A 25,542-nucleotide genomic window follows, 5' to 3' on the forward strand; every position below is an offset into this window, starting at 1 on the left:
GAGGCCAGTGTCATGAAGTAAAGGAATAGCTTAAGTGTGTAGAAAGAAGTATGAAAAGCAGCATTATAATTAGCTATTGTCATCAATCTTTAAATATGTTTTGTGGTTTTTGTCTCCCTGTTCCCACAGACAAGAGTGAGATTGCTCATCGGTTTAATGATTTGGGAGAACAACATTTCAAAGACCTGTAAGTTAAAATGTTGAAAGTCAATTTAATGTTTCTGGTAGTATTAGTTCCAGTTATCAATTGCCCCCTTTCCCACCTTGAGCATGCAAAATTGGAGGTCATGACTGTCCAACAGAAATATCTCTGTTGGTGGAAAAACTGCTGACCTCTAAGAGCATATGGCAAGCAGAGGACACATGGTTATTGGGCACTTGAAACTTGGCAATTCTAAGTGAGGAGCACATATTCAAATTATATTTAACTTATTTAAATATATCTATCCACTTGTGGCTAATGGCTGCTTTAGTGGAGAATGTGATTCTGGAGCCCACATTAAACTAGTGAAGAATGGGATCTTAGTTTTCTTACTGAAAAGGTCTATGATATATAGCTCTTTGAGAGGCTAACTTGCTAATTCTTCTTTACACAACAATTTCTCATGGTATCTTGAAATGATTATTTTGTCTTTGTAGTACTGGGGACTCATACCTGTGAAGCAAGTGATCTATAATTAAGTCACATCCCCAACCTCAAAAATGTTTTAATATGGTGAAAATGAGAAGTTTATATTTAAATGTTCAATAGTGTCATATACCCCTGATTAACAGAGGTATATGGATTAGAAGAGAAAAAACTCAAAGGACTTTCATGATGTCTAGCCTTGACAATGAAATGTATTTAGAACATAGTTTGCTGGTTTGCCCCATGTTCATAAATCTAACTACACACCTATGTGTCTATACTTAAGCATGGTAGGAATCCATGTTCTTTTTGCTTGGAAAGGCACCTCTTCCTGGTTATGTCTCAGAGAACAGCTGACAGGAATAGGCTTTCGAGATAGTTATAAGAAAGATAGACAAAATATAGATGGTATACATGTACACAATTTGCTGTTTAGGAAAGCCAGCTACTTCGTAGTAAAGTTTTATTTCTATGTCTGTTTTCCAGAGTTCTGGTCATCTTTTCCCAGCATCTCCAGAAATGCCCATATGAAGAACATGTGAAATTAGTGAATGAAATAACTGAATTTGCAAAAACCTGTGTTGCTGACGAGTCTGCTGCAAACTGTGACAAATCAATTGTCAGTACATTCTGATTTTGAGGATCCCTTTGCCTCTTCTATATAATTCTGAGTATTTCAAAGGAAAACAAATACTTTCTCCCATACCTAAGGCCCAGGGGACATTGTGGAAGAGGGGCCAGAATGATTGTTAGAGCCAGAGGAACAGGGATTTTGCTATGAGATTGTCTCCTAGCAATGTCACAAGCTCCTAAAAAGTCTCACCAACATGACTGGCCAAATGTGAGCTTAAGAGTGACAACACAACAGACATGCCAGGGTGGATGAAAGACCCCAAGGCCTCAACCTATACAAAGAACTTCAGGCAAACAAGGATGCTCAGAGAGGGAGAAATTGGCTTCTGCAGGGAAGAGAGAACCAATTGGTTACTTCAATACCAACGGTCAGCCCTGAAAACATGCATCTGAGTAACATTATACAGACCAACAGGCTATATTTAGGAATATATATGTGTATATTACACATATATGTATGAAACAACAATTAATGAGAAATGAAGTCATAGATCTGAAAGAGAAAAAGGGGCATATGTGGGTGGATTTGGAGGGAGAAAAGGGAAGGAGGAAATGATGTAATTATATAGTAATCTCAAAAAATAAAAGGAGTGATAAAAGGTTATTAAATGATCAAAATTGCAAGCAAATGGACACATTCTATCTATTCTCACAACTTATAAAAATTCTTGGAGGCTACAGATAGAAGTTACAATAATGTTAATGGCAATTTGTTATTTGTACAATTTCTTTTCAAACTCTAAAATCTGATTTCTGTTCACAGAGGCAAATAGTAATAGCATGCTTTCATGTAATGATTAATTTTTTTGTGGTTAGCACCTTCTACTCTCTTACTATAGTTGACAATAACTACAATACCACCAAGCTTATCTTGGAATTTGTCTTGCTTAACTGAGAGGCTATGCGAGATGATCAGTAACTGAGTTCCTCTTCTCTCTGTCAGCCATCACACCTCTTTTAGATTTTGTGAATTGCACTATTTTAGTTATCTCTTTTTGTTTGTTTGTTTGTTTTTGGACACAGGGCTTCTAGGTGTAGCTTTGGCACCTTTCCTGGAACTTGCCTTGTAGACCAGGGTGGCCTCCAATTCACATAGATACTCCTGACTCTCCCTTCCGAGGGCTGGGATTAAAGGCGTGTGCCACCATCGCTAGGCCTTATTTTAGGTATGTTATCTGAGTAGAACCACACAGAATGTGTCTTTCTGTGACTGGTTTATTGCACTTACCAATATGTCCTCCAGGTTGGCCCATGTTGGTGCCAGTTGCAGAACGTTCCTCTTCTAAGGGTTAGAGTAATCCCTAGTGTGTATTCATCACACTATTACCTGTCCATCCACATTTTCTTTATCCTTTCATCTGATGGTGGCTATTTAGGCTGTTTACACATTTTGATTATTACAGGCAATGCTACAGTAGCCTACGAGGGTTGATGTTTTCTTGACATAATGCTACTGTGCTAATCTTCTGAATGCATCAGCTAATTTCTATGCTATTTTGTTACTTAGAAAAAATTATATTATATCTTTATTTCTGTTTTAGTGACATAAATATTTTAGACACAACTAAAAAGCGGGGCTTTCAGGCATTTAGAAGAAGTTGTGCTATTTATGGGTAGGGATTTAAAACCTGAGGCATGAGCTTCTCTGACTGCTTAATATATGGGCGAAGCCATTTCTTAAATTAATCTCTAGGCCCTTTCTTTTTGCTTTTCCTGGAAAAATTTCTGCTGGAAACCTTTTCCTCTATTTGCAGAGTTAGTGATTCACACAAAATATTATAGTTCTACCTTAATTTTCATAAAAGTACATTTTTGAAAGTTAATAATTTCTGTTTAGATAAGTAAAATTTCCATGAAGTTAAATTATTTTTGTAATAAAAGTTAATGAGGAAGGGAAGGATTATTTGACAAATGAAGTCCTTTGGAGTGGCATTGTTTCTAGAATAAAAGGGCAATCTGTATTTCAATGCAGTAATTATTTATAGTAGATTGTGTTATTCCTCAGTTTGACAGGAAATCTACTAAAACCTTGGGCTTCTTCAAAAGGAGCAGATCACATGAGAAGTTGTGTGAACATGTTGCTCCTGAGCATGAATTCACATGCTTCATCAAGTCCTAGCTTCCCTTGATTTTTTTATTATAGTGACTTCACTCCTAGCTTTTAGTTCCATATAGAAAACATGTAAGGCAACATTCCTTAAGGCCATTAGCTATTTGCTTCTCTGTTTTATTCACCATACACAATACTGTGGCACTTGGCTATTATAAAAATTATCAAAAAATAGATGAATCAAAGGAAAGCAAATGAATTTTTATGTGATTTTCTTTTGCTTCACAGTTAAAATATTATATGATTCACAAATATTTATACTTAAATTTATTTTAAGTAGTACATTAAGCCATAAAATTGTATTTACTTCAAAGTGTCATGTGATGTTTCAATATCATGCACATATCATCTATATACCTATAGACAAGGCATTTAGTTTCTTAATCAAGTTTTATCTGCACATTCAGTTTTTTTACATTACTTGCTGGTTATAGAGAAAGTCAGGTACTGGCAGGAATTTGACACCTTCTGTTTCCAATTTAGCAAACTCTTTTGGGAGACAAGTTATGTTCCATTCCAAGTCTTTGTGAAAACTATGGTGAACTGGCTGACTGCTGTACGAAACAAGAACCGGAAAGAAACGAATGTTTCTTGCAACACAAGGATGACAACCCCAACCTGCCCCCACTTGTGAAGCCAGATGCTGAGACCATGTGCACCTCCTTTCAGGAAAATACTGCTGCATTTATAGGACAGTAAGTAAGCAGATATCTATGTTTTAAATTAAAAACTGAGCAATAGCTCTGCCAGGAACACTTACGCTAGTAGTCATAAAAAACTCAAACACATATGTGAATTTTTGAACGCAGATACACAAATTTAACCTACCTTCTTTCTCTTGAGAAGAACAGAGACAGACCATCACTCATGGCCACAATAAGTAAACTTGGTCAATTATAAATCTTTGGGTTTGGGTTGAGTGATCATTTCTGTAGTGTTATGTACTGAGGGAAATGATTGCCTGCTTTCTCCTTTTTTCACAACTCAGCTATTTGCACGAAGTTGGCAGAAGACACCCTTACTTCTATGGCCCAGCACTCCTTTTCTTAGCTGAGAAGTACAGTGCCATCATGACTGAATGCTGTGCAGAAGCTGACAAAGCTGCCTGCTTGACGCCAATGGTGACCCCTGGGAAGATGGGGACAGAACTGCTCTGTATACCAAACCCAGAGATTTGACAGTCTTACGGTTGACTTAGGAAATCTGAATCTCTGAATGAGACTTCTCTATGTCATTAGAAAACCTTCTTCCCTCATATGTTACCAATGGGTTTAGTTCTAATACCTTTCTTCCTTCTAAGATTTAGCAGTGATGGTCTGGAGAGGGAATTCTTGGATGTGTGTTTACTTGTCTTCCAATTCTTTATGGTGGTGACTTCTGGAGTATAATAGCGTTTGTCACACTGGACAGCAAGAGCTAGTTTGTTTGTTTTTTGCTTTTTATTTTTTAGTCCTTCCTTGAGACATTTTAATGGTGAAGGAATTCAAAGCTGTGAATTTTACTGAGGCTAGATGTTGGAATCCATTCATTTTGTCTATACATATTTATTATGCAAATTATTTGTTTTTCTTAGGCTCTCACTCATTTTATGAAAGATGATGAAGTAGGAACTGAGATGAATTAGTCACACAACTAAAAAGTCATATCCAGGGCCCTTCCCCTGGCAATGTCTCTATGCTGCTTTCTAAGTACCTAGCAGACTCCACTATGCCCATACTGATTTTCATTCTATTAGGTATCAAAATAATCATTTGTCAAAAGAGAGTACATGTGAATTCAGGTGTAAATTATCTTTTAAATTTTTCATTTGGATGAAAGGTGCAACTCAATAGCATAGCTCTGGCCAAACATGCAGAAGGTCCTGATTTCAACTCCCAACACAACAAATTATCTTGGCATTGGGCTGTCTGAACTTTTGAAGGTGTGTGTATGTGTGTGTGTATGTGTGTGTGTGTGTGTGTGTGTGTGTGTGTGTGTGTGTGTGTGTGTGTGTTGAAATGTCTTTTCAAACTGGATTTCTTCTTCTAGCTTGATGCTCTGATGGAGAAAGTGTTATATTCCTCTGTGCACCACAGACTGAAGTGCTCCAGTATTCAGAGATATGGAGAGAGAGCTTTCAAAGCATGGTACATATTTTTTTATATCACAATTCACGTCTTGATAATGATATTGTCCAATCTAAAGATTGTGCATTTATAAAGTACATCTTGAGAAGTTGATAGAGGTGAAATCAGAAAAACGGTAATAATTTGAAAATTTGTCTCAGTGTTTTTGTTTTAAATTGTGAAAGAACGTAAAAGACTTGATTTTGTCTAACAGAAGACAGGCATTTAGATCCCATTGTTTATAAAGACCAGAAATCTCATTTTTAATAATTAAAAAATACAGTCACTGTCGGAGTAATTAATTTACTTAATTTATTTTCCCTCGATCTGAAATGACTCTTGAATGTATGGATAATTGAACTTAGCCATCAACCAAGTTGGAGTTATTACTTTGACTTTTCTTACAACTCCAATTCTGTCCCTAATGTCATGTGTTTGCTCCACCCTCTCTTGCTTTTATGTTATGTAGCTGTGTCTGGGAGCATCCTTTAATATATAAGTCAAGAATAATGTGCCTGCCCCTCTAGTACCTCTCCTGTTTGTCAATAATGAATCAACACAACAGGAGAAAAAATGGAGATGACAGACACTGTGCATGTTCTCTAGAGACTGTCAGCAGGAATTACCCTCACTGATTCATCCTTATTTTCCAAATTCTTAAAGCCAATCAGATCAATAAATATAGCAACTCCAAGATGAAACAACACACTGTTACATGGGCTATGGCTGGTTCTTACAAAGACAAGATAGCTTTATTAGAGCTATAGAACTGAAAATTACTTTTGAAATAGCGAAGATCTTGGCTTTTGACATCTTGCCATAGAGCTTAGAGGCTCTCTGCTGGAACAATTTCTTGGCAGAAGGATTCATAATTTAAAAAAAACTCTCTAATTCTCCAGAAGTTTGGGAATTTTTCCCTCCACAGACCTTTAGAATTCAGAAAATTTAAAATTAAAGGCACACACGTTTAATGCCAGAACTCGGAAGCCAGAGGCAGGTGGATCTCTGTGAGTTAGAGGCCAGCCAGTGCTACAGGAAAGGCTCCAAAGCTACACAGAGAAAGCCTGTCTCAACCCACCCCCACCCCCCAAAAAAAGAAAAAAAAAACATTTCAAGAAGGTATGTCTTAATTAAGACAAAAGTTGATGAGTCTTCATTTCGAGATAAGAAAACACTTTCATGTCATGATATAATTTAAACTCATGGATCCTTCGATTTAGTGTGTTGTAACAGTATAAAATCTAAAGCCTGCTTGAGGTCACATTGCTAAGATGAGACCAAGCCAGAGACAGAAGCCAGGTGAGGACACAAAACTGATGCCCCTGGACTGCCACCTCTTTAGGAATTGCTCTTTGGTTTTAATTTTATGAGGCATTTGCTTTCCACGCACCACCCACATTCTTTCAGTAGATTCTGCCAAAGGAAAACATAATTATTGTGTCACAACTAGCATTCTAGTAAAGCTAGTTGTTGTAACTAGTGAATTTTTATAATTTTCTTCATGTCAGTTAGTTTTGAACTTCCTTGTTATAAATGGTATCTTCTCACTGCTTTCTTACAAATAAAATATGATAATAAATCTTTGATGGCAAATTTTCTTTTTAGGATGGTAGTTTCTACAAGCCAGAAATTCCCCAATGCTGACTTCACAGAAAATAGCAAATTGGCAACAGACATTACCAAAATCACCAAGGAGTGCTGCCATGGCGACCTGCTTGCATGCGCAGATGACAGGGTAAAGAGTTGTTGCATGTTCACGGTCAGTGAGTGGATGTGTTTGCCTGCATCGGTGAACACTGATGGTGGTTGACATGGTCTCTGGGCTCTCCTTTATTCTACCAAGTTTCCTTGCTTTGTGGCACTTTCCAGAAACAAACAAACAAATAAGCAACCAGAACAAAACAGAACAGTTTTCTGAATTGTTACATGACCCAAAACTCCTCTGTTCAGCCACATTCTGAGGAGGCTTAAATAGAAAGAGAACAGTTACACATGTAGATTTCTAAGATGTTTTGGGAAGAGAAGCGGGGCTGGAGACCTCACAGATTGGAGAGGCTTTTAAAGAATGACGCCCTAATCCCTCCATAGTCTTTCCCCTAATTAACTGTGTGAAGTTCATAAACATTTGCTGTGACCTCAGTTTCTCCAAAGTTGTACTATTATCTCCTTCACTTCCCCCTTCAAGAGATTAAAAATACAATCCCATCTTCTTCTGCTATGATAACCCTGGAAAACCTAAGATCCATATGTTAGGTATGTAAGCAGGGCCTGTAACTCTGCTCATTACTCATTATTTAATTATGCCTCATATTTTAATGAGTTATTTAGTTTTAAAATACATAACTTGATTTTGGAGGAATACTTGGAAAAATAGCACTAAATTTTATGGAAAAAACAACCTGAAGTCTCTCAGTCATAGAAACAAAGTTAATAAACAATCAAAGCAAATTAATTTAAATAAATAACTTGATTCTGAACAGTCTCTTTGAATCTATTTGTTTTAGTCACAGCATCTTGAGTCTGCAGGCTCTGAAGCACTGTGTGGGTGAGAATGTGTTGCAGAAGCTACTTTGGTGGTGTATGGTTTGGAGTAGGATGAATATGCTTTATCCATGTAACAGAGGTGTGCGGGGAAAATGTATCAAAGATGCCTTCTCTTTAACATTTCTTTTCTCACAGGCGGAGCTTGCCAAGTACATATGTGCAAACCAAGCATCTATCTCTAGCAAACTGCAGGCTTGCTGTGACAAACCAGTGTTACAGAAATCCCACTGCCTTGCTATTGGAGAACATAATGACATGCCTGTTGATCTGCCTTCATTAGCTGATGATTTTGATGGTGGTCAAGTGTGCACCAACTATGTTGCAGCCAAAGATATCTTCCTGAGCAAGTGAGGAGATGCCTTTCCTTCTTTTATAGTTTTTTTTTTTTTATACAGGGTCTCACTGTGTAGCTCTGACTGTCCTAGAACTCTTACTATGTTTACCAGGCTGGGATTAAAAGCGTGTGCCACCATGTCTGGCTCCTTTCATAGTTTTGGCAGAGCTGAATAAATTAAGAAACCTCACCAGGCTGTCTTTGGAGTTACCATGACTTCTGTGCCTCTCAGTAAGATATTCACCCTTTTCATTCTCAGCCTTTACAATTTACCTGAAAAGTATGTTAAGTAATTTAAAATATTGTTATGAAATCATCCATGCATTTAGCACAAACTCAATGTTCCTTACTTCATATGGATATTTCTGGAAATCTTTGCAAATATTCCATTAATATATAAATTTTATGTATCATTCAATCATTTTTATGACTATATTTCTTAAATATCTAATGCATTTGAACATATTATGTATTATTTACTATCTCCTTACCTGTCCACCTGTATCTATCCATCTCTGCGATGACAGGAAGGATATAAATCTATATATATATATGTGTGTGTTTGTATTCATATATAATATATATATATATACTAGTGTCATATTGATGTATATATGTATATGTGTGTTTTAAGTAAATAAATATCAATATGAAAATATTTGTTTGGTATTTGGTTGAAAAGCTTAGAATGTCACAGTGTGGCAAGGCAGGATACAATTAATAACAAAGGACTATATGTTTTCAGTAATTGCAACAATATATTTTATCTTTTTATTAGGTTATGATTGTACTGTATGCACTAAATAGTACTTAATGAAAGATTTTACTCATACGTAGAAGAGAAAGAAACTTTTAGTATGTCTCTACTCATTTGTTGAGATACTTTGGAGACATAAATCAAAGCAAACTAGATATACAGTAAAAATAACTATGAATCAAGCATTTAACATGCACCAGTCTCTGTGTGCTTTGACAGTGTGTCATGTATTTATCCCAACCCACCTTGTTAGAACGATGCTATCCTTCTTTCCCTTCTATATGGAGGAGGTTAATGCCCTGATAGTGTTAATAAGTTGCCCCTGCAGAACAGTAAAATACAGTGTGTTGGGAAAGCTGAACCTGGGAAGAGTTATCTCTGAGTTCCAAGTTCTTGCTGCTTAGTTTTCTTCATGGAGCTCATTCCAACGCGGGACACTTGGAATGTGAATCACTATTGAGATTACTTACGTGAGTCTATTACTTGCTCATCTATTTAACTCAGTGTATGTTCATCTTCATTAGGTTTTTGTATGAATATTCAAGAAGGCACCCTGACTTCTCTGTTGCCTTGTTGCTGAGAATCGCTAAGAAATATGAAGCCACACTGGAAAAGTGCTGCACTGAATCTGATCCTGCCATATCATGTGGCAGTGTGGTAGGTTTCCATAGGCCAAGAGCACAGCAGCTCCTGGCAGCACTTCCTGTAAGGAGAAAGGAAGCGATGCACTAATGAGAATTGACATATGGGTCAATTCAGATATTCTCTTGAGATGTAGGGAAGCCTGAGCTCTAAAGTTATCAGTCATTATAGGATCAACACTGGATAAAATGTAAGGAAACCTCAAATAATCACTCTAGAATGGGAAGGTGTGAAGAAAGGAAGGAATCTTAACTTGCACAAAATCTTTACAATCGTTTTTCTTTTTTCATACTCTTGAGAATAAAATAGAGTAAATTCAAATGCCAACTAAAGGAGATTTAACTTTGATTAAAGACACTTAACCCAATTAAAAAAAAGAAAAAGACATTTACTAATTTTAAATACTTTACATTGGATTGGATTGTTTTATATTGTATACAAAATATATATATTGAAATTGATATTGTTAGGAAATGATATATATATATTTCCAATTGTACTTATACCATTCATTTAACAATGTAATGCAATTCTCTGATCCTTGAAAGTTATTATTACCAACTATTAGGATATAAAGAAATGAAAGTTAGTATTTAGACATTATAATTGAACTTGTAGTCATATTAGTTATGTTTTCAAGATTGAGCAGAAATATTTTAGATAGACAGGTCATCTTCAAACCCTTCAGAGATCTAAAGAATATGGCATTTATAATGTTTTAATAACTTAGAGAATTTTTCTTTTTTGTTATGACTATGAGACATGTCGGCTCCTGACAGTACCAATTTACTTCAGAGAAAATATGGGCATTGACAAAACTGCAATTGGAGTTAACTTTCATTGTGGCAAAAGTTAGCCACTGGACAACAAAGTAACCTCGAATCAACTGCTGACAAACAGGACAGACAGGACATGAAACAAAGGACTACCGATTCTTGCCAAAACAAGTGTGGGTATGGCCTTATCAAAAGGCATCTTCTGAGGCCAGGACAATATGGCACCATCCCTGAAGTGACCTTCACAATCTGGAAAAAGTACAGTGCACTTTTCTTCAAAGGCAGCTGAACAGCCAGTGGGCTGATGGCTTCTGATGTGCAGTGGAACAACAGCTGAAACAATTATTCTTGAAGAGTAACTAAACTCACACCTCTCAATAGTAGACTGGCATTTAGTAGAAGGATATGGAGAACAGGATGCTGAGATGAAGCAACACACACACATAGCCAAGAAGAATGGACAGCTGAATTTAAAAAAAAAAATCAACAATTTCCAGAATTTAAAATCCTGAATCAGGACAGAACACTAGTGGAATTCAGGTGTTTCTAATACATGGACTGCTTTCACCCATTGTGAGGTGTTGATGTAATCAACAGTCTTATTAAATAAGAAACACAGAAACAATGTAAAAGAGAAAGCCGAGAGGTCAGAGCTCAGAGCTAAAATCCCACCCTTCCGCCTGCGGTGTTCCAGCTTCCCGAAAGAGACCTATTTCCTGTCTGTTTGTCTATTTATAGTATTTTGTTCTGCCTTCTCATTGGTTGTAAACCCAAACACGTGACTGCCTCGTCACTGTCTGAATGTACAGCCCCCTAGGTCTTAAAGGCATATGTCTCCAATGCTGGCTGTATCCCTGAACACACAGAGATCTATGGGATTAAAGGCATGTGCAACCACCGCCACACTCTTGCTATGGCTCTAATAGCTCTGACCCCCGGGCAACTTTATTTATTAACATACAATCAAAATCACATTTCAGTACAATTAGAACACCACCACATTTCCCCTTTTCTATTTTAATAAATAGAAAAAAAGCAAAAGGTTATAACTAACAAAAGAAAAACTATATACAAAAGTACAATAACTATATACAATATATACAAGTAATAAATACCTAAACAGGTATTTGACAAATCAGAGAAAATAATTCCATTATCTATTCTATTTTGGTAAATCCAAGATGTATCTAATGCACTTTCTATCCTAATTAATTTTCAACTATAACTAACTAATCTTCAACCATAACTAACTAATCTTCAACTCCCTCAGAGACCCAAGAAGGGAATAATATTAGCTAAAAAAATAAAAACAGGAAGTGCATGCAAGCAACTTCCAAAAAAATTTGTGAGTTGACAGAAACAGCCAGATGCCTGGGTAGTCACCTGAGGTTTCTCCGCAGTGTTGGGGCATCATCTTCAGCCTATAGGCTTAGTGAATCTGACAGACTCATTTGTGAAGTAGGATGTACACAAGGTCAACAGTTCAACCTCACATTGGGTGAGAGCAGTCCATGTACCAGAAACACCTGAATTCTACTAGTGTCCTGTCATGATTCAGGATTTTAAATTATGGAAATTGTTGACAGTTTTTTAATTCACCTGTTTATTCTTCTTGGCTGTTGTATATATGGCTTCCTCTCAGCATCCCCTTCTTCTCCACATCCCTCTATTAAATGCCAGTCTACTTTCAAGAGGCATGAGCATTCAGCTGCTGTTCCATTGTACAACAGAAGTCATCAGCCCTCTGCCTGTTAAGCTGCCTTCGAAGAAAAGGCCACTTCATGGATGGGGCCATATTGTCCTGGCCTCAGAAGATGCCTTTTGATAAAGCCATAACCACACTTGTTTTGGCAAGAATCAGTAGTCCCTTGTTTCATGTCCTGTCTGTCCATTTTGTCCTGTTGATTTGAGGATACTTTGTTGTCCAGTGGCTAACTTTTGCAACAATGAAAGTTGACTCCATATGCAGTTTCTTCAATGCCCATATTTTCTCTGAAGTAGATTGGTACTGCCAGGAGCCGACATGTCTCAAAAAAGAAAAATTTTCTAAGTTATTAAAACATTTTAAATGCCATATTCTGTAGATCTCTGAAGGGTTTGAAGATGACCTGTCTAAAACATCTCTGCTCAATTTTTAAAACATATCTAATATGACTACAAGTTCTATTGTAATGTCTAACTACTAACTTTCATTTCTTTATATCCTAATATTTGGTAATAGTAACATTCAAGGATCAGAAATTTGCATTACATTGTTAAATGAATGGTATAAATAGAATTAGAAATATACATATAGCATTTTCTAACAATATCAGTTTCAAATTTGTATACAATATAAAACAATCCAATCCAATGTAAAGTATTTAAAACTAGTAATTGTTTTTTTTCTTTTCTTTCTCTTTCTTTTCCTTCCTTTTTTTTTTAAAACAAGAACCTTAAATCTAATCTCCTTTGCTTAGCCTTTTTCCTAACCCTTGACAACAACTTGTAACCAACCCCACTAAATACTGAAAATTATCCCAGACCCAAAACCCATTAAAAAGACCAAAAAACCACCCGCCCCACACCACCTCTTTGGGAATGTGGGCGTCGTATTCTTAAAATTGCTTCCTGCTGGGTATGGGCGAAGTTTTCTTTATCCTGAAAGAAAAATTTTAGGTTAATTGTGAAATTCTAGGAAAGGTAACTATATCCTTCATTATCCAGCCTGTGTATAATGCCAAAGTTCAGGGTTTATCTCAAGTCCTTATTCAAGTAGTCTTTGAGACTGGATCATCTCAGCTAGTCATCTCAAAATTGCTCTGAGCACCTTGTAGTTCAAAGCTGATCTGTGGATGATGTTTGTCAGCTTAATGATATTATTATTGTCCACGTGGAATTGTTGTTGTTGTGGGGCCCCATCTTCTTTCTGGAGACTTCAGTTGATGTTAGGCCTGGCCGTGATTTCATCGTTTCATTCTGTTTCTTGGGATAGATGATTTGTCCCTTTTCTTCAGTTGTCTCATTTGTCCAGTGTTCTTCAAATTCCTTAACCTTCATTCTCCTAAAAGACAAAAACAAAAACCTTTCCCCAAGACTAATTTTGGGAATGTTTCCTTTTGACAAGTTATTATCTGATTAAATGAAAAGGCATGAGTTACTGGTACAAGTTAGTTTAAATTGGATGTTCATGCTGGTTGATGAACTATCACCTCCTCTAATTAAGAGGTCTCTCTTGATCAAATCGAACCTTTATCAATTTTATCTTATCTTCTCCTGTAGAAACAAAAGCAAAACCTCGTCCCCAATGTAATACATACCCTGGTTTCCATTCTGAGGTCAGCACATCCTTAAAGTATATAGGCTGATTTAATTCTGTAGTTTTTTCTATTATCCAATGTCTCTCTGCAGCTGTTGTTCCTTTCTCATTGGCATTCAGAAAATTCAAAGTTAAAAGAGCATTATGCAGTCTATTTCTGGGGGTTTTTGTTACCCATTTCTGTTTATTTAGCATATCCTTTAGAGTTCTGTTTGATCTTTCTATAACTGCTTGACCTGTAGGATTATGTGGTATACCTGTAACATGCTTTATATTGTAATAAGCAAAAAACTGTTTCATTTTAACAGAGACATATGATGGAGCATTGTCAGTTTTGATTTGTGCAGGTATACCCATGATGGCCATAACTTCTAGCAAATGAGTGATTACAGAATCAGCTTTTTCAGAACTCAAAGCAGTTGCCCATTGAAATCCTGAATAAGTATCAATGTTGTGGTGTACATATTTCAATTTTCCAAATTCTGCAAAGTGAAACACGTCCATCTGCCAGATTTCATTTCTCTGAGTACCCTTTGGGTTACATCCTGCTGGTAATGGCGTTTGATTGTAGAAGGAACAAGTAGGACATTTCTTTACTATTTCTTTGGCTTGTTGCCAGGTTATGGAAAAATCCTTTTTTATACCTTTACTATTGATATGATGTTTTTTATGAAATTCGGAGGCCTCCAGCACATTTCCTATCAATACTTTATCAATCTCATCATTGCCTTGTGCTAGAGGGCCTGGCAGACCCGTATGGGGTCGAATGTGAGTTATATATAAGGGATGATTCCTTTTCCTGATTGTATCTTGTAATTGAATAAATAGTGAAGTTAATTCTGAAGCATCGGGGATAAATTCTGCAGTCTCAATATGTAACACCACTCTTTCAGCATACTGAGAGTCATTTACTATGTTGAGAGGTTCTGAAAAATCCATTAATACCAACAGAATAGCATACAATTCTGATTTTTGAACTGAATTATACGGACTTTGAACCACTTTACTTAAATTTTCTGATTTGTAACCTGCCTTTCCTTCTTTGTTGGCATCTGTATAAAATATACGAACTCCAGATATGGGTTTTTGCCATACAATTCGAGGCAAGATCCAATCAGCTCACTTTATAAGATAAATTCTATTGCTTTTGGGATATTTGCTGTTAATTTCTCCCAAAAAATTACTGCAAGCTCTTTGCCAAGGTTCACTTTCTGTCCATAATTTTTCAATCTCCTCCTTATTTAATGGTACAATTTCTACTGGGTCTATGCCTGCTAATTGACGAGGTCTCAATTTTCCTTTGTAAATCAAGTCAGAGATTTTTTACACATAAGTTTTTAATTTTTTATTTGGTTTATTTGGTAAAAATATCCATTCCAATATAATATCTTCCCTCTGCATTAATATTCCAGTAGGAGAACGACTAGAAGGTAAAATAACCAAAATGCAATCCAGCCTTGGATCAATATGATCCACGTGTCCTTCATGTACTTTCTTTTCTACCAAGGCCAATTCTTTCTCAGCTTCAGGTGATAATTCTCTTGGACTATTTAAGTCCTTGTCACCTTCTAAAATTTTGAACAAATTAGTCAGTTCATCATTTTTTACCCCAACAATAGTTCGTAGATGAGAAATATTTCCAAATAATCTTTGAAAGTCATTAAGAGTCTGTAGTCTATCTCTCCTAATTTGCACGTTTTGGGGTCTAATTTTTTGTAGCTCTATTTTATATCCTAAATAATTAATAGAATCTCCTCTTTGTATCTTTTCAGGAGCAATTTGTAATCCCCAGCAAGGCAAAATTTTCTTTACTTCTTCAAACATTATTTCTAAAGTATCTGCATTTGAGTCAGCTAGTAAAATATCGTCCATATAATGATAAATTATAGATTTAGGAAATTTTTTACGTATCACTTCCAATGGCTCTTGTACAAAGTATTGGCACAGAGTTGGGCTATTCAACATTCCCTGTAGGAGGACCCTCCATTGAAATCTGTTAACCGGTTGAGAATTATTATAAGTAGGTACTGTAAAAGCAAATCTTTCTCTGTCTTTTTCTTGTAAGGGTATTGAAAAGAAACAGTCTTTTAAATCAATAACTATGAGAGGCCATCCTTTTGGTAACAGAGTAGGCAAAGGCATCCCAGATTGTAGAGAGCCCATTGGCTGAATTACTTTGTTAATTGCTCTAAGGTCTGTTACCATTCTCCATTTACCAGATTTCTTTTTAATAACAAATACAGGAGAATTCCAAGGGCTGGTTGATTCTTCAATATGCTGAGCATTTTACTGTTCTTCTACCAGCTCTTCTAAAGCCTGGAGTTTCTCTGTTGTTAAAGGCCATTGCTGGACCCATACAGGCTTGTCTGTTAACCATTTTAAAGGTAGAGCTGTTGGTGTCTTTGGAAGATCATCAGTTATTGTGCCCTGTTCTTGTATAATATGGATGGCTGGTGACCACTCATTAGAACAAAATCTTCTAATATTTCTCTCAGTAACATGTGCTAGTTTATGATTTGTTTCTGAGATTGGAGGGATGTTAATCTGAGTATTCCATTGTTGCAACAAGTCTCGACCCCACAGGTTCATAGTTATGTTAGCCACATATGGTTTTAATTTTCCTCTCTGTCCTTCTGGACCTATACATTCAAGCCATCTTGTACTCTGTTTCACCTGAGATAATGTCCCAATTCCTAACAGTTGAACGTTTACCTCCTGAAGAGGCCAAGTTGGATGCCAAAATTCTGGTGCAATTATGGTAACGTCCGCACCTGTGTCTACCAGACCAGACAACAAAACACCATTTATTTTTATCGTTAATTTTGGTCTTTGTTCATTAATAGAAGTTTGCCAAAAAATTTTCTTTATGTTTTCTCCTGAATTTTCTATTCTCTCTGTTTCATCATTCTGACCAGCATGATTTATTCCAATAGGCATTTGGTTATTTAATCGCTCAGAGCAGGGATTTCCTCTATGGCTGCAGGAAAGGTTTGAACTGGATTTGCAACCTGGGCCTGCGTGAGGCCCCTCTGGGAGTTTCCCAAAGACTGAGGCAAAGGATTACCCTGTCTGTCCTTTGTTGATCTACATTCGTTGGTCCAGTGTTTTCCCTTACCACACCTTCTGCATACTCCAGACGGAAGGGGCATTCTGTTGCCATTGTTCCTTGAAGAAACATTTTTTCTAAGAATGACCTGTCTACAGTCCCTTTTAAAATGTCCTTGCTTTCCACATCCAAAACATCTAACACTCCTCAAACCTTTTGAAATTACTTTTCCTACCCATGTATCATCATGCTCATCAGCCTCAACATTAATTGTTTCTCTAATCCAATCTTCCATAGGTCCAGATCTTGCCCTTAATGGCCTGATTATTCTTTTGCATGCTGCATTTGCATTCTCAAAGGCCAAAGATTCAATTATTGCCTTACCAGCTTCTGAATCCGAGACCATTCTCTTTACTGCTGAAGCCAGTCTTTGTAAAAAATCTGTAAAAGACTCTTTTGGGCCTTGTATCACCTTTGTAAATGACTCAGATTTTTTTCCTGGTTCCTCAAACCTGTCCCATGCATTCAAGGCTGCTGTTCGACATAAAATTAGGGTTTGGACATCATATAAACATTGTGTTTGTACTGAAGCATATTGGCCTTCTCCAATAAGCTGATCCTGGCAAACTTGTATTCCTTTATCCCTCCATTGTTTTTCTATGTTTTTAGCCTCCTCCTTAAACCAGGTCAGAAATTGAAGTCTCTGGCTGGGTTCCAGAACACCTTGTGCAAGGTCCCGCCAATCCTGTGGTACTATCCTATCATATGTTGACCAAGAGTTTAACATTTGCTTTACATATGGGGAATGCATGCCATAAGATACTATTGCCTCCTTAATCCTTTTTAAATCCAACATTTCAATTGGAGCCCAAATATTTTGTGTAGCCATTTGATCAGGCATCTGCTGTATGGTTACAGGATAAATTAAGGGTGACTGTGTGAAAACAGGCTTTCTTTCTGCAACCTTATGATCCCGACTTGAAACAACTTCACTGTTAGTTTCTTCTTTCTGAATTTTTACAGGTTTAACAAGTTCTTCTAAAGCTGTTATCCTGGCACTTAAATTGACTATCTTTTTAAATATTAAAATGTGGATTAGCATAGTGATAAGCTGCATAATTCCACCAATACTAATATTATATAGTTGTTCCATTGTCAGACTGCCTAAAATTTCGAACAAAAACCAATTTTCCTCAATGTACACATAAAACCCATTTGTTTTTTAATGTGGAAAAAATTCTCTTTTAGATAGTTTCCTTTAAAATATCTGATATGTTATGACTTACCAAATCTGCGTAGAACAGTAGAAATCCGAGGGGATTTTCAAAACAGCCACCTAGTGTCCCAGGTGTAAATCCAGAGAGAGAGAGAGAGAGAGAGAGAGAGAGAGAGAGAGAGAGAGAGAGAGAGAGAAGAGAGAGAGAGAGAGAGAACGCACAAGAAAGCGTAGCTGGCTAAAGCTTAAATCCAGCCACGTTTTCCCTCTTGTGCCGAGTCAAGGCTTGGGTCTGGCTTCCTTAAGCTGACCACGTGTGTTGGCTTTACAGGCAGGGCCGTGTTCGGCAGGGCAGGTCTGAGTTGTTTGTAACACCTGTAACACTGGCTTTAAGCATGCACGATTTAAGCAAGCAGCTCACCAATAGTCCAGTCTGAGGTCAAGCAGACCTAGACCCAGGCTAAGAAGCCGCTCCTTGGACTAAGAAGCTGACCGGCGCCTGCCGCCGCCTGCCGCTGCCGGCCGCCTGCTGCCCTTGCGGGAAAGCGGACCTGCAGCCAAGCCAAGTGGTTTTTAATGGATTCTTGTCACGTTGGGCGCCAGATGTTGATGCAATCAACAGTCTTATTAAATAAGAAACACAGAAACAATGTGAAAGAGAAAGCCGAGAGGTCAGAGCTCAGAGCTAAAATCTCACCCTTCCGCCTGCGGTGTCCCAGCTTCCCGAAAGAGACCTATTTCCTGTCTGTTTGTCTATTTATAGTATTTTGTTCTGCCTTCTCATTGGTTGTAAACCCAAACACGTGACTGCCTCGTCACTGTCTGAATGTACAGCCCCCTAGGTCTTAAAGGCATATGTCTCCAATGCTGGCTGTATCCCTGAACACACAGAGATCTATGGGATTAAAGGCGTGTGCCACCACCGCCACACTCTTGCTATGGCTCTAATAGCTCTGACCCCGGGCAACTTTATTTATTAACATACAATCAAAATCACATTTCAGTACAATTAGAATACCACCACAGTGAGGTTGAACTGTTGACCTTGTGTATATCCTAATTCACAAATGAGTCTGTCAGATACGCTAAGCCTATAGGCTAAAGATGATGCCCCAACACTGGAGAAACCTCAGGTGACTGTCCAGGCAGCAGGCTATTTCTGTCAAGTCACAATTTTTTGGAAGTTGCTTGCATCTACTTCCTGTTTTAATTTTTGTTAGGTAATATTATTTCCTTCTTGGATCTCTGAGGGAATTGAAGATTAGTTAGTTATAGTTGAAGATTAATTAGGAGAGAAAGTGAATTAGGTACATTTTGGACTTACCAAAATAGGATAGATAATGGAATTATTTTCTCTGAATTTGTCAAATACAAATGGACTAGACATTGTTTAGGTATTTATTACTTGTATATATGGTATATAGTTATTTTTGTACTTTTGTATACAGTTTTCTTATGTTAGTTATAACCTTCTTCCTTTTTTCTTTTTATTAAAATAGAAAAGGGGAGATATGGTGATATTTTATTTGTACTAAAATGTGATTTGTATGTTAATAAATAAAGTTGTCCGGGTGTCAGAGCTAACAGCAAGCCATCACAGAAGCTAGGTGCTGGTTGTGCACGCTTTTAATCCCAGCACTTGGTAGGCAGAGCTAGGTAGATCTCTGTGGTTCAAGGATACAGCCAGCATTGGAGACACATGCCTTTAAACTCAACACCAGCCATAGAAGACCTGGACATCTGTACAGACAGGCTGTGACAAGGAGGTCATGTGGTTGGTTATACAACCAATGACAAGGCAGAACAGAAAGTCTTTATAAAGACAAACACACAAAAAGTCGCTCTCTTTCGGAGAGGTAGGACCACCATGAGAGGAAGTGTAAGGTTTTTAGCTCTTAGCTATTGCTCTGACCTCTTGGCTTTCTTCGTTGCATTGGTTCTGTGTTTCTGATTGAATAAGATGGTTACTTCTACAACCCAATCCTCCAGTTGTCCACTATTAGCTCTAATATCTCAAAGGAGTTTGTATACTCTATTACTTGAAAATTCTTTCAAACATTTTGGAGAAGGTTTTGGAGTAATTTTACAAGAAGTTATACTTGCAAATTTGTTGTGGCAGACTTCTGGGTTCCTATCAAAATACACTGGTTTGTGACCTATTTGGGGCCAGAAGAGAATTATACCTTAAAGAAGCTTCTGAGTAACAGGCACTAATCTGTGACTGAGTCTGGAAGTAGATTTTCTCATCTCAGAGACCTCAAGATCCAACTAGAGAGATTGCCTAAAAATGGTGGCTGTTGTCTATTGAAGGTCTGCTATTGACTAGGTGTGATTTTAATTTCATCCATTTAGTTGGTTAACAGAACAGTTCTAGTTAAGTACATGCAATGCTGCTGTAGAGGGGAAGATTAGACATGGGAAGAACAGTTGGACAACAAGAAAATAAGTCAGGTGACCTGGTACAAACACAGCCATTGAATCCCAGAGCCTGAAGATTCTTATTGACTTATTGCACCAAATGACCTTGCAGATAGAAGGGACAATTTCAATGTAATGTGACAGACATAACAGGGAAGATCTCCTGAAGTCTATTTGGACAGAAGGAAGGGAGAAATGCAAGTGACTTACACTGGGTTCTCAGGAAGGATGCTATAAACACAATTCTTTTATGTTGCAGCTTGGTGAACTTCCTCCTCTTGTAGAAGAGCCTAAGAATGTAGTCAAATCTAACTGTGAACTTTTTGAGAAGCTTGGCGAGTATGGATTCCAAAATGCGTGAGTAGTTTTTTAGCTATTTTTTCTCTTGGTCAATTAAATTACTTAAAGCAATGTATAGGTGACCGAGCATGTGGCCTTAGTAATGAAAACACATTATTTATAATCCTGGGCTCATAGAAAACCTTGATATATTGGAGCTGGGAGTATCCTTCAAAGGTTAGGCAGAGTTTATGAGCAAGCAGTAGAACAATATAGGGTAGAACAAGAAAGAGCATGCTTTGGATAGCAAAACCTCAAGAATTGGTAGAAATGCTGAACATAAAAATATAACAAAAGATTTAGATAACATTCAAATGATACATGAATAAGGGTTCACTTCAGAAAACATTGGAGCTTGAGAGTTATACCTAAACTTTCATAGTTGTGATTTTGTATTCCTATGGAATTTCATTTTTAGAAGAGATAGATTCTGAATGCGCTGCTGGAGTAATGTCCCAATTCCATAGAACCTTATCTATGGAGGTAAAGTGAAGACACATTATTCCTTATTCAGGTTGTTACAGTTTTAGTGCTCTTCTAACTCTAGCATTTGGAGTTGACATGATTTCTTCACTTGAGTAGATTACAGTCATTCACTGACTTTTATTATTATGTTTCATTGTTAAATACTAGATGTTATTAGATGCTAGATAATGTACCAGGCAGACACATTATTTGCTTTCATTTAATCCTTGTGCAGTCTCTATTAAACCAGCCATCTTTTCATCAGTATTTTTAAGATTATCACAGTGTTAATACGTGTAAGTTTGTGATAGAATTTATTTCAAGCAGCACCAAGTACATTAATACTGTTAGACTAGAGAAATGTAACTCACTTCCTTATGATTATAGTACAGATCTAAGACTAAGATCATATGCTCCAGCAAATTTTCATGGACATGTAGCTAATTGCTCAGGAGAAGGCCTTCCTCTAATACTATGCTATCATCCTGGAAGTGAAGAACTTTGGTTCATGTGGAAAAACTATCTTAGTTGACTTGGGGTAAATTTTCTCTTGTTGAAATACTTTACAGCAGACCAGTTTCTTGTCTGGATGGAAACAAATAAGTAATTTTTTTATAACAGGCTCCTAATTCGTTACACTCAGAAAGCACCTCAGGTGTCGACTCCAATTCTTGTGGAAGCTGCAAGAAACCTAGGGAAGGTGGGCAGCAAGTGCTGCATGCTTCCTGAAGCAAAGAGACTGCCCTGTGTGGAAGATTATGTGAGTCTTTTAAACTATGATTAAGTCAGCAGTGCTTGGTTTTTGTCTTCAGACATTGACACTTCTAACTTTTAGGAGCAAGGGTATGCTGATATGTGCATGTGTATATGGTAACTGATATGGGTACCTATATTAAAGTGAAAGAGAATTTTATAAGTCATATGTTTGGTTTCAAAGATAAATAAATCACTATGGCAATCAATGTTGAATTCATAGTTGTTAATTCAATATGGCAGTTCTTTTAGTGCATCAGAAAGTGAGTGTCTGTGGATCTATTGACTGTTCTCCTCCTCTCTGCCTGTCCCTTAGCTGACAGAGATCCTGAACTGGGTATGTGTGCTGCATGAGAAGACTCCAGTGAGTGATCAGGTCACTAAGTGTTGTAATGGATCTGTGGTAGAAAGGCGACCATGCTTCTCTGCTCTGCCAGTAGATGAAACATATGTCCCCAAAGAATTTAAAGCTGAGACCTTCACCTTCAATGCTGGTATCTGCACACTTTCCAAGAAGGAGAAACAGATAAAGAAACAAATGTGAGCAATATTTTCTAATTGCATAGGTTTTTTTCCCGGGTATTGCTTCCTCTACAAGTATCAGTGACAGAGACCCAGCAATCTCCTCTTGCTTGGCTTTGTTTAATTCTTATAACATCCCCATTATTAACTCCAAATGGGGCAGATGTTAGAGAGCAAAATTCTGTTTATTAAGTGCAAAGAGAGAAGTCTTTCAGGAATTTTCTGGAAACTACGTAAAACACTGAGTGACTTGCATTGATTATTCCATTTCATCCAGTCCTAGCCAAGTGGCCCTAATTGCCCTCATACACAGTCAAGAATACTAAGTCTGGCAATGGCCTGCTTGGTCCTGGAAGCCAAAGTCACTTAGCTCAAGATGTATAATCTTGAACTGTGGCCTCGCCATCCTTGCTGTCTTGGTTTCCTGCATGGGAGTCAACATTTCCTTGCTCTTCCTGCTCTCTGTCCTAATGCAGGGCACTTGCTCAGCTGGTGAAACACAAACCCAAGGCTACAGATGAGCAGTTGAAGACCGTGATGGGCGATTTTGCAGCTTTCTTGGATAAGTGCTGCAAGGCTGACGACAAGGAGGCCTGCTTCTCTGAAGAGGTAACAGAGCATTTTGCACTTTAATATGTTCAGTTTCCATTTGTGTGCATTTGGTCAGGTTGAGGATTAGACACTCATATGCTGAATGATGTGATCAATCTAGATCTTGTTCACTACAGAACTGTAATACAAACTGACTTTCATAGCTCTTAAGTTGTGTGTCCTACCACACTGTAGCATATAAAATGTTCATAAAGGTCATTCAATTCCAAACTTATGACACTTAAGAACAAAGAAATATTTGTAAAGCCCAGAATCATTAACTCATTTAATCCTTGTCTTGAAATGTTACACTTTGAACTGACTAATATCACACGTGAGAGGAGAACATTTACAATTACATGTCTGAATCATTTCACATTTCCCCCCATGCCCTAACAAGAGTTTACTTTAGTCTTTTGGATACAACAGATATCAGTGAGCTTTGTTTAAGAATTCTAGGAGAACTGTAATTAAGTGATGCAAGGCATGTGAATTTACATTATAATCACTGAAAACTGTGGAGGTGCAAATTCCAATAGTCTTGCTAGTATTTTTCTAACATGTATCATTTTGTGTGTGTGTGTGTGTGTGTGTGTGTGTGTGTGTGTGTGTGTGTGTGTGTGTGTGTTTTCAGGGCCCAAAACTTGTTGCTGCAAGCCAAGCAGCCTTAGCCTAAACACATCACAATCACAAGCATCTCAGGTAAGTGTATTTGGGATTTTTTTTAAAAAAGCAATCATATGCATTTTTCCTAAAATGGCTAAGATTTGCTGACCATTTGGCAAGAGCCATGTAGACTAGCACCTGCCACCAATCTTAGGCCCTTGTGTATGTTCACCAATTTGCATATAAGAAAATGAATACATAAAGGTCTAGATCAATGCAATTTACCCAAGGGGCAGCCAAACTAGGGAGAGAATGAAAGAACATTTTTTAGTCAAAACAATTGTGTATTGTTGATTCTGCAGAGTTTGACTCAGTACTTCTATAAATTCATTTCATATTTAATGGAGCTTTTTTATGGGGGTTCCTGTTTCATAATAAATGATCTGTTTCCAAATCTCTGATGTGTCACATGTCAAGCTTTGACAGAATTTATATTCAGATTTCAAAACAGCATTTGAAAATGTAGATAATTGAACAGAGCTATAATGATAACTATTGTTTGAAATATTTTGGAAGAGAATTTAAAAAATAGACCAACAATGGAATAAGGTGGCAAAATAAAAGTTTCTCCACACGAAAACACATATATATTGTGTATTCAATCAAAGAACCTACATATATAGGGTTATTTCAAAATTATTTCCATTTTAGAAGGAAAAGGAAATTTTGTTGCATTCTGAGAAGACAGCTTTCATTTTTAATAAATTAGGGAATAAGTAGGTCTTGAGAAATGGTGAGACTTATGACCTGACACATGAGGGCCCTGATGGGACCAGTGAGGAAGAGCAGGTGTCAGAACAGGCAACAGTGTATCATCTGTCCCTGAGTGAGGGAGGTGAGCTAAGTCTAGGTCATGCTTAGGCTGTCTAGACCACTGAAAATTGCAAAAAGATTTTAAGAGATTCAAAATTTCTAAAAATAGTTTTGGAAAACATATTCCAATTTTAAAAGACACTTTTTTGTTTTTCAGTATACTGCGAGAAAAGGAGACACAAAGACTCAAGCCTTACTCATCTTTTCTGTTGGCGTGAAATCAACACCCTAAGGAACACAAATTTCTTTAAATATTTGACTTCTTTTCTCTTTACTGCAATTAATAAAAAATGACTCTGTATTTTCCAGGACTGTATTTTCCAAAGGCATGCTCCCCCTGACAGCCTTGTAGGCTCTGGGAAATACTCAGGTGCTCTTCATCCCCACAGCCTTGTAGGCTCTGGGAAACACTCAGTTTTCTCTCTTCTTTTCCTCAGCAGAGGCTCTAGCTCCTTATAGGCAACCCAATGAAAATAAAAGTCAATACTCTCCCGAGTTGTGGCCAGTGAGCATATAAACTAATTTCAACATTATGAGAGTTCTGAATGAGAGACTAAAAGCTAATGAACCATGGCATTCCTTTGTCATTGGGACTCTAAGAATGAGTTCGGGACAAAGGAGACAGGAATGGCTTTAAAGGTGGCTCAGTGAACCGATAAAGTAAGTGATCCAAAAATTTACTACAGTTCAGGGTGATAGCCTAATGCCTCAAGAAACAATGTTGGAAGAGGGGACTGGGTGATCTGGAGGGGTTCTGAAGCACACTGGATTGATGAAGGGGGACTGGGTGAACTGGAGGGGTGCGGAAGCACACTGGATTGATGTAGCACAAGTGTTTTGGGTGGTGAAACAGTCATATAAAAATTTCAAAGTTACATTCAATGCT

At 37.3% G+C, this 25,542-nt stretch overlaps 1 protein-coding gene across 2 annotated transcripts in view; it reads left to right on the forward strand.

Annotated features, from left to right (window-relative positions):
• Positions 1 to 24,957, forward strand: part of LOC102924681 (albumin-like) — a 61,135-nt gene extending 36,178 nt beyond the window's left edge. Inside the window, exons 2-14 of one of the 2 annotated variants that reach the window (XM_076546600.1) lie at positions 130 to 187; positions 1,115 to 1,247; positions 3,855 to 4,066; positions 4,360 to 4,492; positions 5,400 to 5,497; positions 7,082 to 7,211; positions 8,156 to 8,367; positions 9,636 to 9,768; positions 20,767 to 20,864; positions 21,933 to 22,071; positions 22,381 to 22,604; positions 23,063 to 23,195; positions 23,812 to 24,957. In XM_076546600.1, coding sequence (XP_076402715.1) covers positions 130 to 187; positions 1,115 to 1,247; positions 3,855 to 4,066; positions 4,360 to 4,492; positions 5,400 to 5,497; positions 7,082 to 7,211; positions 8,156 to 8,367; positions 9,636 to 9,768; positions 20,767 to 20,864; positions 21,933 to 22,071; positions 22,381 to 22,604; positions 23,063 to 23,195; positions 23,812 to 23,853 — 1,745 coding nt within the window. In that variant the 3' untranslated portion in view covers positions 23,854 to 24,957. The remainder of the gene's footprint in view (positions 1 to 129; positions 188 to 1,114; positions 1,248 to 3,854; positions 4,067 to 4,359; positions 4,493 to 5,399; positions 5,498 to 7,081; positions 7,212 to 8,155; positions 8,368 to 9,635; positions 9,769 to 20,766; positions 20,865 to 21,932; positions 22,072 to 22,380; positions 22,605 to 23,062; positions 23,196 to 23,811) is intronic. The other variant, XM_076546601.1, reaches the window with a different exon arrangement.
• Positions 24,958 to 25,542: the final 585 nt, after the last annotated feature.

Source organism: Peromyscus maniculatus, chromosome 10, assembly GCF_049852395.1.
Source record: "Peromyscus maniculatus bairdii isolate BWxNUB_F1_BW_parent chromosome 10, HU_Pman_BW_mat_3.1, whole genome shotgun sequence".
Taxonomy (NCBI): domain Eukaryota; kingdom Metazoa; phylum Chordata; class Mammalia; order Rodentia; family Cricetidae; genus Peromyscus; species Peromyscus maniculatus.